Source organism: Vigna umbellata, chromosome 3 (assembly GCF_029865625.1).
Source record: "Vigna umbellata cultivar VRB3 chromosome 3, Vumbellata_1.0, whole genome shotgun sequence".
Classification (NCBI taxonomy): Eukaryota; Viridiplantae; Streptophyta; class Magnoliopsida; order Fabales; family Fabaceae; genus Vigna; species Vigna umbellata.
The window spans coordinates 36,087,816-36,105,535 of NC_142167.1; the positions used below are offsets into that span (position 1 = coordinate 36,087,816).

The 17,720-nt window shown below is 32.4% G+C and overlaps 2 protein-coding genes across 2 annotated transcripts; both read right to left on the minus strand.

The window, feature by feature from the left end:
- Positions 1-8,052: 8,052 nt before the first annotated feature.
- LOC148202437 (laccase-15-like) lies at positions 8,053-10,528 on the minus strand. The gene is made up of 6 exons (XM_088110394.1): positions 10,422-10,528; positions 10,083-10,234; positions 9,766-10,010; positions 9,519-9,647; positions 8,463-9,410; positions 8,053-8,350 (listed from the first exon to the last, which is right to left on the minus strand). The coding sequence occupies exons 1-6, from the start codon at positions 10,512-10,514 to the stop codon at positions 8,220-8,222; spliced, it is 1,698 nt and encodes a 565-aa protein (XP_087966520.1). The 5' UTR covers positions 10,515-10,528; the 3' UTR covers positions 8,053-8,219.
- Positions 10,529-12,532: 2,004 nt separating this feature from the next.
- On the minus strand, positions 12,533-14,635 carry LOC148202438 (cytochrome P450 78A7-like). The gene is made up of 2 exons (XM_088108229.1): positions 13,628-14,635; positions 12,533-13,193 (listed from the first exon to the last, which is right to left on the minus strand). Exons 1-2 carry the CDS (start codon positions 14,633-14,635, stop codon positions 12,570-12,572), a joined length of 1,632 nt encoding a protein of 543 aa, XP_087964355.1. The 3' UTR covers positions 12,533-12,569.
- Positions 14,636-17,720: the final 3,085 nt, after the last annotated feature.

Consider the following 17,720-nt stretch of genomic DNA (forward strand, 5'->3'; position numbering starts at 1 on the left):
CTTAATTATTTTTTTTGTCACAAAAGAAACACATTTTTGTTTTATCTTATCTTGTTGGTTTGAAAGAGAGAAAACAAAGAAGAGAGAAAACAAAAAAGAGACAAAACAGAGAAGAGACAAAACAGAGAAAAGGCAAAACAGAGGATACACACTCAAGGAAAAGAATTTTGATGGTAAAAATATTATCTACACTAAGTGTATGAAAAGAATAAATGACTTTTATTTATAGAATGTACAAGATTCTAAACTAAAACAATTTAAAGATAGAAAAACATACTTGAATTAATATAACATTTTTCCTTAATTCAAGTATTAAAGTTAACCAAGCCTAACTCAGATATTAGGATATTAAATTTGTCCTTCTTCAAAGGTTTAGCAAAAATAAGTTTAATACGTAAGTGGGTGGGGGCACTAAATCAATTTTTAACCTTCCATTGTTAACTAGTTCCCTCAAAAAATGAAATCTAGTCGTTATATGTTTGCTCCTTTCATGCGACACTGGATTATTAGCCAAATTGATTGCTGATTTATTATCTACAAACAACTGGATGGGTCTCCTAAATTCCACCTTTATTGTTGTCAAAATAGATGCAAGCCACGCAGCTTGGCTTGCAGCGAAAGATCCAGCTACATATTCTACCTCATAGGTGGATAAAGCTACCATTTGTTGCTTTTTACTGTACTAGGAGATCGATGCACCCATAACTTGAACAAAAACTCAATAGTGCATTTCCTGTCACTGTTGTCCCCACATTAATCAGAGTTAGACCAAGACATCTAGAACCAACCTTGTTCTAGGTACCACTGTTGGTTTGAAAGAGAGAAAACAAAGGGGAGACAAAACAGAAGATATACACACTCAAAGAAAAAAAATTGGTAAGACATATTATTTAGTAACTGTATAAAAAGAATAAATGACTCTTATTTATAGAGTCTACAAGAATGTAAACTAGAACAGTTTAAAAGTAGAAAAACATACTTAAATTAATATAACATGTCATTCAAGAAGTCACTTATTAGAAATTTGAAGAAAAAGATTCTCCATGTTTTGTCATTTTTTTTCATTTGTCAAGGTGTTTAGTTGTTGTTTTATTATTTTTGGCACATTTGAGTTATTTACAAACTTCAATGTTAATAGTATCCTTTAATTTGGTCCCTAATCTTAATCTTGCATATAGTATATTCGCATATTACAAATTGAAGTCAAAAGTGAGAGAAAGCTCAAAAATCAAACATCACAAAATCATTTTCACTTTAAGGCCAAAAGCAACAAAATCCATCCACCGAATATGAAAAATTCGAAGTAAATTTAAACATTGGAGTTAAAATAGATAAACGAGTAATGTTGATAAATCAAATTGAGTAAAATAGATAATTAGGAAATATATTTTAAATTTTAAACTTTATTTTTAATATGATATTATTTTTTTCCAATTTAGTACTATTATATAAAATGATAGTAATTATAATAAAATTATACATGTTTAAAGATTCATTTATTCGAAATAAGAATATATTTTTCATTAAAAAAATGAATTTAATATAAATTTGTAATTCGAAAAATCGGACCGAATTAACTCGCAATCCCATATCCAACTCGACCAAATCAACCCTATCTTTTCATATGCACAACCTCCAATGCTCCAAATAAATTTCAAAAATATAAATACACTAAATCTTCTGTGTATATTTCTTTAATGGATAACAAACTTATTTTTATAAGTAAATTCAAATGTATATATATATATATATTATATATATATATATATATATATATATATATATATATATATATATATATATATATATATATATATATATATATATATATATATATATATATATATATATATATATATTATATATGGTTTACATGTAAGTTTTTTTTTTCAGATGATTAAAGTATTAAGTTTTAGAAGAAAAAAAAATCATCATTCATAAAAAAAAATATTTTAAAAAACATTCATAAAAGATAAAAAACATATTTTATTTTTAATTTAAAAACAAAAAATTAGAAACATTCACCTAGCTATTCACCTAGTTCTAAGTTATATTCTTCACTTATTAAATTTGTTTTTCTCTCACCCACACACCAAGATGATGAAACGTCTCTAAAAAAACTCTCTAGGCCAATTACCATTTTCTTGGCATGTAATTATACTTATGAAAATTTGGAAAAAAGTTCAACCTGAAAATACAGTAAAATAAAAGAAACATGAGTAATAATTTTATTTTTCACACTAGTAATGATTCTTTTGCAAATCAAAATGATTCTAAAATTTAAAAACAAAATTTAATAACAAAGAAAAGATATAACACAACTCTTCATTCAAAAATCAAAAATAAAAAATTAACATCAACGTCATCAATTATTTTGTTATTAAAATCACAGTAATCCAAGATATTTTATGTTTATTGATTTTTTTTTCCTTTGATTTATTCTGTGTTTTTTATACTGAAAAACAATACTTTAAAAGTTTGCAACAAAGATGGGATATGATGCAAGATAGTGAGTTTATGGGGACTTACTATTAAGGTTTCTCCACTTATAATACATTGAACATATTTTTTTCACATGAACAATAGCACATTTCAAATATTATTCTTAATTATTTTTTTTGTCACAAAACAAACACATTTTTGTTTTCTTATCTTTTTCGTTTCAAAGAGAGAAAACAAAGAAGAAACAAAACAGAGAAGAGACAAAACAGAGGAAAGGCAAAACAGATGATACACACTCAAGGAAAAGAATTCTGATGATAAAAAATATTATTTACACTAAGTGTATGAAAAGAATAAATGATTTTTATTTATAGAGTGTACAAGATTCTAAACTAAAACAATTTAAAGATAGAAAAACATACTTGAATTAATATAACATTTTTCCTTAATTCAAGTATTAAAGTTAACCAAGCCTAACTCAGATATTAGGATATTAAATTTGTCCTTCTTCAAAGGTTTAGGAAAAATAAGTTTAATATGTAAGTGGGTGGAGGCACTAAATCAATTTTTAATCTTCCATTGTTAACTAGTTCCCTCAAAAAATGAAATCTAGTCTTTATATGTTTGTTCCTTTCATGTGACATTGAATTATTAGCCAAATTGATTGTTGATTTGTTATCTACAAACAACTGGATAGGTCTCCTAAATTCCACCTTTATTGTTGTCAAAATAGATGCAAACCAAGCAACTTGGCTTGCAGCGGAAGATCCAGCTACATATTCAATCTCATAGGTGGATAAAGCTATCACTTGTTGCTTTTTACTATACTAGGAGATCGATGCACCCATAAACTTGAACAAAAACTCAATAATGCCTCTCCCGTCATTGTTGCCCCCACATTAATTAGAGTCAGACTAGCCCATTAAGACATCTAGAACCAATCTTGTTCTAGGTACCATTGTTGGTTTGAAAGAGAGAAAACAAAGAGGAGACAAAACAGAAGATACACACTCAAAGAAAAAAATTTTGATAAGAAATATTATTTACTAACTGTATGAAAAGAATAAATGACTATTATGTATACATTCTACAAGAATCTAAACCACAACAGTTTAAAAGTAGAAAAACATACTTAAATTAATACAACATATCTTTATCTTTCTAGAAGTCATTTATTAGAAATTTGAAGAAAAAGATTGTCCGTGTTTTGTCATTTGTCAAAGTGTTTATTTTTTGTTTTATTATTTTTGGCACATTTGAGTTATTTACAAACTTCAATGTTAATAGTATCCTTTAATTTGGTCCCTAATCTTAATCTTGCATATAGTATATTCGCATATTACAAATTGAAGTCAAAAGTGAGAGAATGCTCAAAAATCAAACATCACAAAATCATTTTCACTTTAAGGCCAAAAACAACAAAATCCTTTCCACCGATTATGAAAAATTCGAAGTAAATTTAAACATTAGAGTTAAATTAGATAAACGAGTAATGTTGATAAATCAAATTGAGTAAATTAGATAATTAGGAAATATATTTTAAATTTTAAACTTTATTTTTAATATGATATTATTTTTTTCCAATTTAGTAGTAATTATATAAAATGATAATCATTATAATAATCATTATTAGAATTATACATGTTTAAAGATTCATTTATTCAAAATAAGAATATATTTTTCATTAAAAAAATGAATTTAATATAAATTTGTAATTCGAAAAATCGGACCGAATTAACTCGCAATCCATATCCAACTCGACCAAATCAACCCTATATTTTCATATGCACAACATCCAATGTTTCAAATGAATTTCAAAAATATAAATACACTAAATCTTCTGTGTATATTTCTTTAATGGATAACAAACTTATTTTTATAAGTAAATTCAAATATATATATATATCTTACATCTAAGTTTTTTTTTTCAGATGATGAAAGTGTATTAACTTTTTAGTAGAAAAAAAATCATCGTTCATAAAAAACATATTTTAAATACATAAGTATTTTAATAATTTTTATTTTTAATTTAAAAAAAAATCAGAAACATTCACCTAACTCTAATTACATTCTTCACTTATCGAACTTGTTTCTCTTTCACTCACACATCCGAAGATCATGAAACGTCTCTAAAAAGCTCTCTAGGCCAATTACCGTTTCCTTGGGATGTAATTATGCTTATGAAAATTTAGAGAAAAGTCCAACCTAAAAATATAGTAAAATAAAATAAATATGAATAATGATTTTTCACACTAGTAACGATTCTTTTGCAAATCAACATGATTCTAAAATTCTAAAATTCAAAAACGAAATTTAATAACAAAGAAAAGATATAACACAACCTTTCAATCAAAAATAAAAAATCAACATCATCAATTATTTTGTTATTAAAGTCACAATAATCCAAGAGATCTAGATCATGAATATGGAAATGAAAATTTTGGAAGTTCTTCCTTACAATAAAATGTCAACAATCAGCAAAAAAAGTTTCTGAGTGGTTCTTTGCTGCCTGATAATTTTCTTTTTTCCAAAAAGGTTTTCAGTAAAGTTTTGTTCACTTGAATGGATTTTGGGAAGAGTGATTGAGGAGGTTTGAGAGGATTTGAAGGTAAATTTTTTTGTTTATTTGAGTGGATTTGGAGGTAAGTGAGAGTGAATTTGGAAGTAAAGTTTGTGAGAATTAGTATAGGATTTGATTGATGTGACAGATTAAAAAATTTACTTCCAAATTCACTCTCACTTACCTCTAAATTCACTCAAATAAACAATCAAAACTTTACCTTCAAATCTTCTCAATCATTCTCTCCCAAACCCATTCAAGTGAACAAAGACTAACGGAGACCTTAGAACTTATCATTCTCAATCACTTTCTTGGAAATGAAGAATTTTTTTCAAAAGGATTTGAGCAAACTGAATTGTCCAAAATTTGTAGCTACTACACATGTTGCCCAACGTCTGTGACACTGTGTTTTGTGCTTATCTTTATCACTTTTATATTTTGGATTTTATTTAACATACTGTACAGTTGCACTGGTTTTATTAGGAAATGAAACATGATTACTAATAATTTCTGAAAATTTGGTATATGCCGAAAGTTTGGTTTTATTGATACGAGATTGTGAGAATATTAGTTATTTTGTTAATAAAGTGATAAACAAATAAACAACATAGTAAAAAATTGCGATGTGGAAAAGATAGGACGAAAATGAAAAAAAAACAAATAAGATAAATAAGAAAAATGGATTAGGAATTAAAGTATATCTTTTTAATGAATGAGTTTTGTTTATTAAAATTTAGTATACTTTTATTAAAATATATCAATTAAAAAAAAGTTACATAAGTTAAGAAACCATATATATATATATATATATATATATATATATATATATATATATATATATATATATATATATATTATTAATAAAGAATATATTACATAAAAGAGTACATCAACTCAAACAAACAAAGTTAGTAGAAGCGCTAAACATACTCATCTTAAATTCTAACATATTAAGCTAACTTACTCTTTTCCTTTCTTTAATACCTCATAATATTCTTCAAAGATCCTAAGATCTTCATTGCACATGTTTGGGTTTCGTTTGTACACGCGATGAACCAATGAACACAAATTTCTGAACACTCAAATTATCAGTACTAATAAGTCCTTTTCTGTCTAGCTAGTCTCAACAACGCTTTGCTCTATATTTTCTTGCACTGCCTTTTCAACCTCAAGTGCAACAAAGCCTTCCTCTATCTACACTTCTGGAACTATCAACGGATCTCCAATATGATATGTTTTTCTACTTTTTGTACATTTTACAAATGCACATATCAGCGTATTTTCTCCATATTTTTTAACTAGTACAACTTCAAAAGGAGTTGCTTTTCGATATGTGATATTCTATATGTCTTATTGACGTTTCATTTCCATATAGGAGCGACACTATACCTGGGATTCATATCACTTGTATCATGGAAATGTCTCAATTCGTATCTCTCACCAACAAAAAAATGTGCTACCAACGTCATTTAAAAGAGATTGTCTAATTTATTCTAGTAAAACTATGGTTAGAGCAATCTTACATGACAGATGATTGATATAATTTCTAAATATTTAAAAAGAACATAAAAAATGTTACAGTAATTTTCCATTTTTTTATAAGCTAGAAAATCTCCATTTAAAATGTATTTTCTATGATCCATATTGCCTCAAGAACTATTCTTAAATTAATTGGTGCATAACTAAAAATTATTGAACAGTCAGTGTAATTTTAGTCACATAATACAAAATATATATACAGGTAGTAACTGGTGGAAGGTTTTCAGAAAGAAAAAAAAAAAAAAGGATCGGTGGAAGGACATTATTTCTTAAAGAAAAAGGATATTTTCAGACCCCTTTCATAAAATAAATAAGTATAATAACAAGTATTATTATTTTGAGTTACTTTTACTTTATTACTTTTTTATGAGTATCCAAATCTGCATCGCATAACTAGAAAAAAAAAATAGTAACACAAAATTCTTTTCTTAGATAACCAGCAAGTCTTTCCTCGTGTCACAAGGGTGTTGTTGCCCCTTTAACTAACACTAAAAGAAACTACACATATAATATTAAACAATCGACACAAACAAGTAAAAAATTTAAGTAAATTCGTTAAGACCTACTTATGAAGGTCAATAAGTAGACGTTTCATTGTTAATTTTAAAATTTATTTTTTAATTAAACTATTTTAATGTTAGATTAATCATATTCGAACATTCATTAAGACGTGTAGATTCGTATACAGATTGAGTTAAGCTGGTCCAACTTATATCAAGTCTAGTAAAATTGATACGTGAGTTAAGTTATCTTAAGTATAACTTGAATTAAGTTAATTCAAGTTCAAGTCGAGTTTCTTTAAGTTGAATCAAGTTGGTTGGAACCAAATTGACACAAGTCAGGACAAAGTTATGTTCAATCTAAATTGAATTAGGTTCAAGTTAATTGAGTCTAGTCTGACTTAAGTAGACTGCCTAACTCTACTAAAGTCAATATAGATTTGTGTTGGGCCTAAACATTAAGTTGAGATGGTGTTAAAATGAGTTGGATTAATCTCATTTCAAGTTGAGTGATTGGTCTAATTAGGATTAGTCACACTAAACAAAATCAAGTCGAATTTGACTAAATTCTAAGTTCAACTTTATGTTTAACCAATACATAAAACATACATAAGTTAACATTCAAGTTAAATTTGGATCTCATAATTGATTATGTCTCTCACTCATTCTAATTGATAAAGTAGTTTTAATTTGATTTAAATTAAATTAAAAAAATCAAAATCAATGTTTTTATTGGTAAAAAGTATATTTATTTGATTTGGATTTAACATAATTTATTAGTTAAAATAGATCTAAATTTTAAATTCGATATAAGTTATTGGATGGGAGGATTTTGAAAATTACAACACCTTAGCTCTATATAGCCAGCAATCGATAATGTTTTGAGTCTGCTGTCATTTTTACTTGGCGATGGTCATGTGACACTTAACCAAAACCAAAGACTACACACACCAAGCAATTAATAGCCGAAAGAAAATCTTAATTAAAAGACCGTTTAATAATGCCCTGCAACAAAAATAATAAAAGAACAAGTGAATTATTACAAAAAGCAATACACTCGGAGAACTCATTTCCTCAAATTTGGAACACATGCCTTCCGGAGAGGTAAGGTAAAACAAACATTTAACTTATTGTTTTCAATGTAAAGTTCTTTAAACAGAGAAAGTCCAGAATATTCTTCAGCATGGGGGCATGTCTGGCGGCGGCGGTGGCAACATTTGACTTGAAGAGTTTCCATTCTTCACAATAAAAACTGTCTGCATGCCCCAAGATTGGTGGCGTTCTAGATGGCAGTGCATAAACCATACCCCTGCAATTGAAAATACATGCATGCAGTTCGTGTAAGAAAAATTACATAAGCTCTCCATTTTAAAATTTGAAAAAAAAAAGTTAAATATAAACTCGTATTTGGTGTTACATACCAGGATTCACAGCCACGAATCTAATGGCAGCCCATCCATTTATTGGCACAATCACAGTATTCAAGTAAGGAGGATCAACGAGATTGAAATTCAAGGGATCTTGACTTTGGTTAAAATTGCCTAATCCATATCCAACAACATGGAAACTGTACCCATGGAGATGGATAGGATGGTCTATCCCTCCAACAACGTTTGTTCCTTGGAAAACAATTTCAACTGTTGCACCATAGTTCAGCACATTAACCCTAGTCTCTTTCGTTGGTGTATTCAACGTTATAGGCAAAAGATCTGCAGTGAAGTTAAATGTAAAAGGTGGGAATCTGGGAAATCCCGGTTCGTATATCCCATTGATATGATAGTAATAGGCTTTTAGAATGTCAATGTCGGGGGTTTGAAAGCTTATGTTGTTCATGCTAGCAGAGAAAATGGTTCCATTTAGCCCCTGGCAGTCGTTTCTGCCATTAGGGCATGGCAAAGTGTTGACAGAAATAGTGGTGACTATTTGAGTTGTGATGTTTGTTGGGACTGGACTGGGGGATCTCTCAGGCAAGCCTCTCAAGTTTGTGATGAAGTCCAAAGCTGCTTGTGTATCATTAAAGTCGGGGAGGTTGGGTAATGAAGGAGATGAAGGTGGAGTGTAATTGCCACTGTACTCTATTCTAGCAGTGGTTGTGGTGTTATCAAAGGCAACACCAAGCCCAGTTGAATATGCCCTTGCAGCTAGATAATAATGACCAGGTTCTTGGTTGGCGTGCAACAACACATCCATTGCTTGTCCTGGTGATATGCAAATGTAATCCCTTGTCAATGGCGTGGTGTATACAGCATCAGAACCAACAACAGTGAGGTTATGTTGGGAAACGGAGAAGAAGAGAATCAGATTCAGTGCCGCGTTAATAACTCGGAGATGATAAGTCCTCCCTTGTTCTACATTAAACTTGAACGTTTCTGAAAATTACAAGAAATTGTGGCGTTTAGAGCCAAACCTCAAAGTTACAAATGTTTGAAGTTGAAAGTTCATCATTAACTTCATCAACTTTGAACATTGATGCGTACCTGGAATTGAGCAAGGCAAGAGATCCCCGGGTTGACCATTTATAGTGAGAGCATCAGATATGTTTGGGGCTGCTCCGGTTTCAGAAGACTGTCTGAAGACCTCGTTGACATCATTAATCCACCACTCTCCTGCATATACATAAGTAAATAAAAACGTTGCATTTTTCCCACATACTTGCATCAGTATGTTCTAGCTATATTTGGTGAATTGCAGAAAAAAAAAACTGTTAAGGATAATTTTTCATACCAAATATGATGGGAATCTCGGCATCGGGTTGAGGAAAAGGGTAGGGAGTAGTCTTGGTTGGATAGACATAGATAGCACCATAGACAGTGGCTCTTAACCATTCACTGTGAGCATGCCACCATATGGTCCCTTCCTCAAAAGAAAAAATCAAGGTTTGTCTGAATTTCATACCAGGTTGGATGGGGCACTGAGTGATGTATGATGGACCATCTGTCCATGGATTCCTTGGCTGCTTCACTCCGTGCCTGTCCATAAATCGGTAATGGTTAATTTTCATCCACTCATAGGTTTCAAAATTGCTTAAGATAGAAAATTACCAGTGTAAAGTAATGTTGGAGTTTCCCTTGTTGTAAACATCAACGTAGATTGTGTCTCCTCTGTTGACTCTGATAGTTGGTCCTGGAAAGTTTCCATTCACTGTCAGTATACTTTTTGTGGAACAAAGTCTGGTATACTGGGCTTCTCTAACCTGCAAGATTAATCAAACCCATTTAATCTCCCCTGCAAAATATGATAATTTTATAGAAAAAAAAAATGTTTTCCTGTGAAAAGGTATCCGTGTTGAAGAGTTATGCTGGGGAAAGTAAACAAAAGAACAGAAATTTATATTCATGAACGCCATGGCGAATAACATTTCACCACTTTCTGTTACTCACTTCAAAAGTGTAATGACTCTGTGTTTGGGAACTAAGAGTGATCAAGGAAAAACACCACAGAATTTGGATGAAAATATTCTTGCTGCACGACATTTTCACAAAAGAGAAAATGTTATGCAAGTCGTACTACAATGCTATTGGTAATAGTTAGTGTTACATATATAGGAAAAAGTTTTATGCACAATGCTATTGATTTGAGTTTGCATGAATTACTTGTATTCTTCAAAAATTGGTGCGGCTTCATTGTCACATGTTTACCACTAATGTATAAGTCAACACGTCAATCTAGCCATTTAATCAATTGTAAGAAAATTGTAAAGGAAATTAAAGAGGAATTTGTCAAAAAGCAATCTGAGTTGAAGGTAGCGTACATATTGGAAACTGCTTTATTTGGTGAGTATGATACAGATTGTATTGCACCTCTTCGAAAACACTGCAACAACAGCTTTACTTAAAAACCCATAATAAATGGCTAACTTTGGAATGAGATTCCATCCTCCGAATAGTTAAGATTGCTTAATCAAAAAAGTGTTAACTTTCGATTATTCTTCGCTTCCCGATTCTGACTTCTGATTATGTTATGACTTCTATTTTACTGCTTTGTGTAATGCACACGTTTTTTTTCCGTATATGATTTATTATAATTAGTTGATGATGTTAAATTTATACTTTTCAAGAAAACTATCCCCAATGTCAACAAATCACTTACAATGTCAACTATCTATTGAATTAAGATATATTAAATATCGTAAAGAAAAATTATAAAGAAAACTTACATGGTTCTTATAAAGATTACAAGCGGTGGTGGATATACTCGTAAATCTAGTAATTTATTGACTTCATACCATAAATCAATTTTAACCAGTAAAACTAAGAAAAAAAATCATTTTCTTAAATCCAAATAATATAAAAACATGAACTAATAACTCATCATAAAGTTATATTGACTATAGTAGGATGCAACTTTTTCTATTAAAACACAGTACATGAGTTTAAACATGACGATTTGATTGTAATTTTACTTACATCACTTTTATCACAAAATAATTGACATATATATACCTTACAACGAAAAAATTAATTAATATTGTACATTTTCATTACATGCGTTAAATTCATCCCAAATGATAACACATCCTCCCTTTTCTTGCCCCAATACCAAATGGGGGTGTGGTGACCATTATTGCCTAATAGATTTTAAATAAATAAAAAATATAAATAGTGTGGCATCACTTAATAGATCGGAAGAGCAGCAGTTGAAGAAAAAAAGCTAATTACTTGTAGTGGCCCCATTTGAGGAAGACAGCTGCAATTAGAGATAATAAGAATTACAAAACATTTTATAAGCTAATATTAGTTTTAGAACCATGTGCTTTGAGTTAAACTATTATATATTTAACGTGATTTTGATCTTAGGAAACAAACCTAATCCTCAACTAATTTGTCTCCTACTACCACATTAATGACTAATGAAGTTAAGTTACTGTGTCAAATAAGTATAATAAAAAAACAAAAAAGTGCACTTCTTGGTTGAAGTGTGTGTGAGAAGTGTTTGCAATTCTCTTTTCTGTAATGCCTTTGGGAGATTAAATCGTTAACCGTCCTAGTTAGTAGCTAGTATAGCTTTGCACATTGAAAAAATCGATGTCATCAATTTTAGCATGTTGCTTAACCAACTGTTTTCTCGATGTACAATTCTCATTTTTTTTATTTGAAAAAAAAAATTTAACACATTTTTTTTACGACATAACACTTATTTTCTTATTGAGGATCAGATTAGTCTAATGTGTACTTAATTTAGCAAATTTTCTCATTCTTCGATGGCTAACTTGTTTCGCTTAATCAAATTCAAACATATATATATATATATATATATATATATATATATATATATATATATATATATCTGCTGACATATACTGCTGAATATCAACTTATATAAATTATATTTGCGTACAGAAACTGGTAAAGATTTACTATTACAACAAAAAGGATATTTATCTCACTTGTATAAAAGCTAGATAAAACATCCTCACACTTAGAGACACTTTTTTATAGGAAAAATAGTATTTTCCTGAAATACAAAACATATTTATAACACTGCCCTCACATATCTTACACACCAAATCTCAGAATAATTATTGAGGTTTAATTAGTAAACCTTGGAGATGCCAGGGCTCTGAGGGGGTTCTTCATCTCACAAGATAGTTTCAGAACCTCGGCTAGGTCAACTGGGTTAGCCATGTCTTGAAACCAATGAAAACGATGAACCAAGTTAGCCACCCAAAGGCTCACAGTCACAAGACCTAGGTTTTTACCGGGGCAAACCCTTCGTCCAGCTCCAAATGGTGCGAGTCTAAGGTCACCACCTCTGATATCCACTTCGACCCCTCCTTCACTCTTCACAAACCTCTCTGGTTTGAACACTAGTGGCTCGTGCCACACGCTAGGGTCATGAGTGATGGCCCACATGTTCACCATTGCTGTGGTGTTGGCTGGCACCACCATTCCATTGCTCAGATGGACATCTGACGTGGACAATCGGGCCCACGAAAGAAGAGGCCCAATTGGATGCAACCGCAGGGTTTCTTTCAATATGGCTTCTAAGTATGGCAATTTTATCACATCAGCATCTGTAACTACCATCTTCTTTCCCACAACCCTGCGGAGTTCATTGCGAAGCCTAGTTTGCACTTGCTTATTCAAAATAAGCTCGGCCATGACCCACTCAGTAAGAAGTGCTGTTGTATCCGTGCCACGAAATATCATCTCCTGCGTGCAATCAAGTTGTTTTAAAAATATTAATATAAGTTGTTTGTATACCAACCACACTACCGGATTATTAATTACAAGCTAATAAAATTTATTTAATAAGAGATGATTACCGTGACATTAGTGTCACCTTGGAGTGTGCTTAAATATTTATCTGGTTGTCTCTATTTTTTGTTTCTTTTTTATTTCTTTTGCTAAATAGAAAATGCAGATGAATAAAAAAATGTATCGATCTTCTAAAACATATAACATTCTGCCCAGTTAAATTTGGAGAATCTTTTATGTTTGGGTTATCATTTTTTAATTAGAGTCATGCGACACATTCCCGGATTTTATATACTTTAGTTACAGTAGGTTTTTCAAACACATGCACGTGTTAAAACATGCATGGGCAATAAACTTCCGTACGTTGTAGGGATGAAAGAAACACAAACCCATAAAACAGCAATGATGTCATCATCTTCGAGCTTGTCATGTTCTTCTAGAGAGAGCAGCACGTCCACGAAGTCCGAGTCATCAGAAAGTTCCTTGAATGGAGCCAATATTCGGTGCTCCTCCAGAATCCTCTTTACAAATTTCTTCACTCTCGGAGCAAGAACGGAGCACCGTTCTCGAACACGTAAAGGGTCATAAAAGAAGCGTATCCAAGGAACGTAATCAGACCAGTTGAAAGCTCCCAAAAGTTCAAAACCTTCCCGCACAATGTCGCGCACCTCTTCAATCTCACGCCGATTATAACACTCATCTTGGTCGTGGTACCTTCTTCCAAAGACAGTTCCCATAACGTTATTCAGCGCTGCATCTTGGAGGTGTTTTCTTAGGCACACGAACCCGTTTTTGGACTGCTCCTGAGCTATAGCCCGTAACATGGCAGCGCAGTCTAGCAAGCGACCTGGCTCGTGGGCAAGAATGCGGCGCGGGGAGAAGAGGTGTGTTGAGGCTACCCTCCGCAGCAAGCGCCAATACGCACCGTTTGGGGCAAACCCAATGGCACGGTTGAACATGAGGCTCTTAGCGGATTGTTTAACGGGACGGTCAGCGAAATGGTGCGAGTTCAAGATTTCACGCGCCACGTGAGGGTCGGAAGTTACAACTACTGGGCTTGACCCCAAACTGAAGGCCATGAGTTTCGTGGCGGATAGGGCTGAAGCAATGGAAGCGAGGGTGCGATGAGGTAGGGCATGGTTTAAGCTAAACAAGAGGCCGAAGAAAGGGACTCCTTTGGGCCCGGGTACAGGAACCCGGCCCATTTGGTTCTTTCCGTTTCTCCATGCAAGACCTCCTCCCCCTCTTGGGAAGGCCCACGCCAGAAGGGCAATGGAAAGAATTGCAGTGAGGATTATGAGCAAGAGTGGGTTGTGAGTTAAGTTTTGTGTTCCTGCTATGGCTGGAAGTGTAAACACCCACCAGCTAGTGTCTGATGATGAGGAAGGTAAGCCCATTACAGTGCAGAGGGAAATGGAAACAGAGTTTGAAGCAATAAGAGAGTGATGAAGATGGGATGGTTGTGAAGTGCAGGGAAGGGGCTCGGTATAAATAGGTGTGCTTTCGTGGTTGCATGGACTGGACAAGAAGCTTAGGTGAGTTTGAAGATATCGTGTATTTTAAAAGTACAAAAAGTGTGTCATGATGCGTGTAAGTGGGGTTAGAGATACGTGGCTTAATTTGGTGGTTATAAGGTTTCCTACTTATTGTTACACATAATAGCTTTCTACACTCTTCTAGAATGGCCGTAGCCTTAGCAGCTGCATATAATATGCAGTGGGAAAGGACCTATGCATTCGTATTACAGACATTTATTTAAGATTTTTTTATGTCTTTCTTTCTATATTGCATGCACAGATGCGGCCACAATAGTGGAGGAATTTGGAGCAACCGCCACTGCGCCCTTGAATGTCGGATCATGGAGCACAGGATTTTATTTTAGAGGGAGGCATGCATGGACGTGTGGTAGGGCGGGAAGCAAGGCTGCACATACGTGTGAACGTTGCTCGAGGCCTCGCCTCACGTGACTTCGGGCTATTCGAGAACATATGCATCGTATTCCGAAATAATCCAACGTAACTTCAATTCTTAACGACCCTAGTGGTCAAGTTTAAGTTAGAATATACGATCAGTCAAACAAGCAGAGAATAGGTTACGTCCCGAACTTTTCTTTTGCAATAAGCTTATACTTCACAACAAGATATTTATTTGTAGGTTTCCACCGACTTTTATAGGAAGAAATCACACTGCCCCGTCGATTTCAGATGATTCACGTTCAATTTATTTATCTACTTCATTTATGGTTAAATATTTATGAAGACAGAGCATATAGTGAAATTATTTATAATGAAAATAAATTTTACTTTAAATGTGAATAAATTATGTTACTAGTCAACAATAAAAGAGCTGTTTGAATTAGTGGTTTGTAGTAATATATTAGCTGTTTGAAGTAGAAGTTTATCTCTAAGTGTAAATTTAAAGTTTATAAAGTAAAAAGGAAAAAAGTTGATTAAAAAACGTTAAAATTTATGGTCTTAAGGTTTTATAGACTGAAAAAATATATCGATGTTTTATATAGGTTTTATGGTATTGTATATCCTCATCGGTAAAAAAATATTATTGAGAATATCTAGATAGATGTATATATATATATATATATATATATATAGATTATACTAAAAAAAAATTGGGGTGGGAATGCCCTCTATCACTCTTCAAATTTAATAAAAGTTTCGTGTCACAGAGATATGCACTTTCAACCTGAAACAGAGTGTATAAATGAATATCACTAGTAAAAAATTGGGTTTTTACAGCGCACATTATGCCACGGTTCAACGAAAACCGCAGCATAATGGTGCGCGGTGGCAGTTTTGTAAATAAATCGAACATATATGCCGCGGTTCTGCTCCCAACCGCGGCATATACTCCAGTCAACCATTGCCTTTGACGCCACGTATGAATAAAAAATTAAATAACAGAGTATATGTCGCGGTTGCCCAGAGAACCGCGGCATATACCCTGCCAATTTATTGCAGGTGCTGACTGGGTTCAGAGAATTTCAAACAGGGGGGTTACAGGAGGTATATGCCGCGGTTCTCTAGGGAACCGCGGCATATACCCCCTGTAACGCTCAACTTCTCTGCCAGTCAGAGAAATTTCAGAAGTTACAGGGGGTATATGCGCGGTTCCCTAGAGATAATTAATTAATTAAAGGGTGTTTTATCTTACATTCCTGCACTTCCAAAATTCTATAAATATCCTCATAATTAATTAATTTGTTGAAATAATTGTACATTAAGTCATTTTACCGAAATAAGTTACTTTGTAGACAACTAGAGATAATAAATTTGATAGAGTGTTCTAAGAAAATTTAACAAAAGAAAAAAATATTTATGATTGTCAAATAAATATGTTACTACAAGGAAGCTATTTAACTGTCTAGTAGTTGATATCTAACCTAATAATTTGGTAAGAATTAAAGATAGAGTAATTTTCGGAAATTGAATTAGGAAAGTAAAAAATTAAAAAATTATTTAGAAAAAAAAAAGGTTGTGGAATGATATTTTTGTAAAAATTTAACTTTGGACAAATTGTAAGAACAAAGTAAAGATTATTAGGGTTAAATATGTTTTTAGTCCTGAAACTATCAAGCGTTTTTATTTTTCATCCCTATTTCAAACTTTGCACGATAGATCCCTGTCCTTAAGGAAACCATTATTTTTGGTCCTCCAATACAAACGGCGTTAAAATTCGGGTGATGTGGCTAACGTATAGGCACGTGGGAGACATGTATCGTTTGTAACATTTGCCACGTGTGTTTACATTTTAAATTGAAATTGATTAGTGATTAAATGACTGACGGAGATAAGGGTTATATACTTACTAAGGGAGGATCTTCTTAAGTGAATCAAAGACGGGGTTGATACTTTGTTTTATCTTGAACGGAGTCGCGATTAGGGTGATAACTTTGTTGCTCCAGTGTTCGTTGCATTGTGTGTGTCAGGAAGGCGATTCGAAGAAGGTAATTTTGTTATTTTCGTTTATGTTTACTGTCACTCCATTGCTTGTTGTGCTTGTGTGAGTAAAATTTGCATTTACAATGTTAGGATTAGCAATGGTTTTTGATTTTTCTCTGCATCACATGGGGAAGTTCGTGAAGAATAAGGGAATAGAATATGGGGAGGAGAAATACATGTTATAAAAGGAATTGATCCGGACAGGTGTCTTACTTTGAAGCAGTGGGATATGTTAAAGAATTCAAGTATGATGCAGAGTTCAAGCTATGGTGGAAGGGGGCAAAACAAAAGGCGGATTGAACAACCTGAGATTACTCAGTGATTGACAGGGAAGCACTGTTCTTGGCCAACATGTACAACCTAGTCAGCCAGAGAAGTTAAGTTTTGTGTTTGGTGAGAGCAGTACAGGAGACGGAGGAAGAGGTAATATGGAAGAAGAGGTGGAAGATATACATGCATATGTTGTTGAAGAAGATGCTATTGTGGATGAAGAAGTTGGTTATGTTGGTGAAGCACATGCTTATGT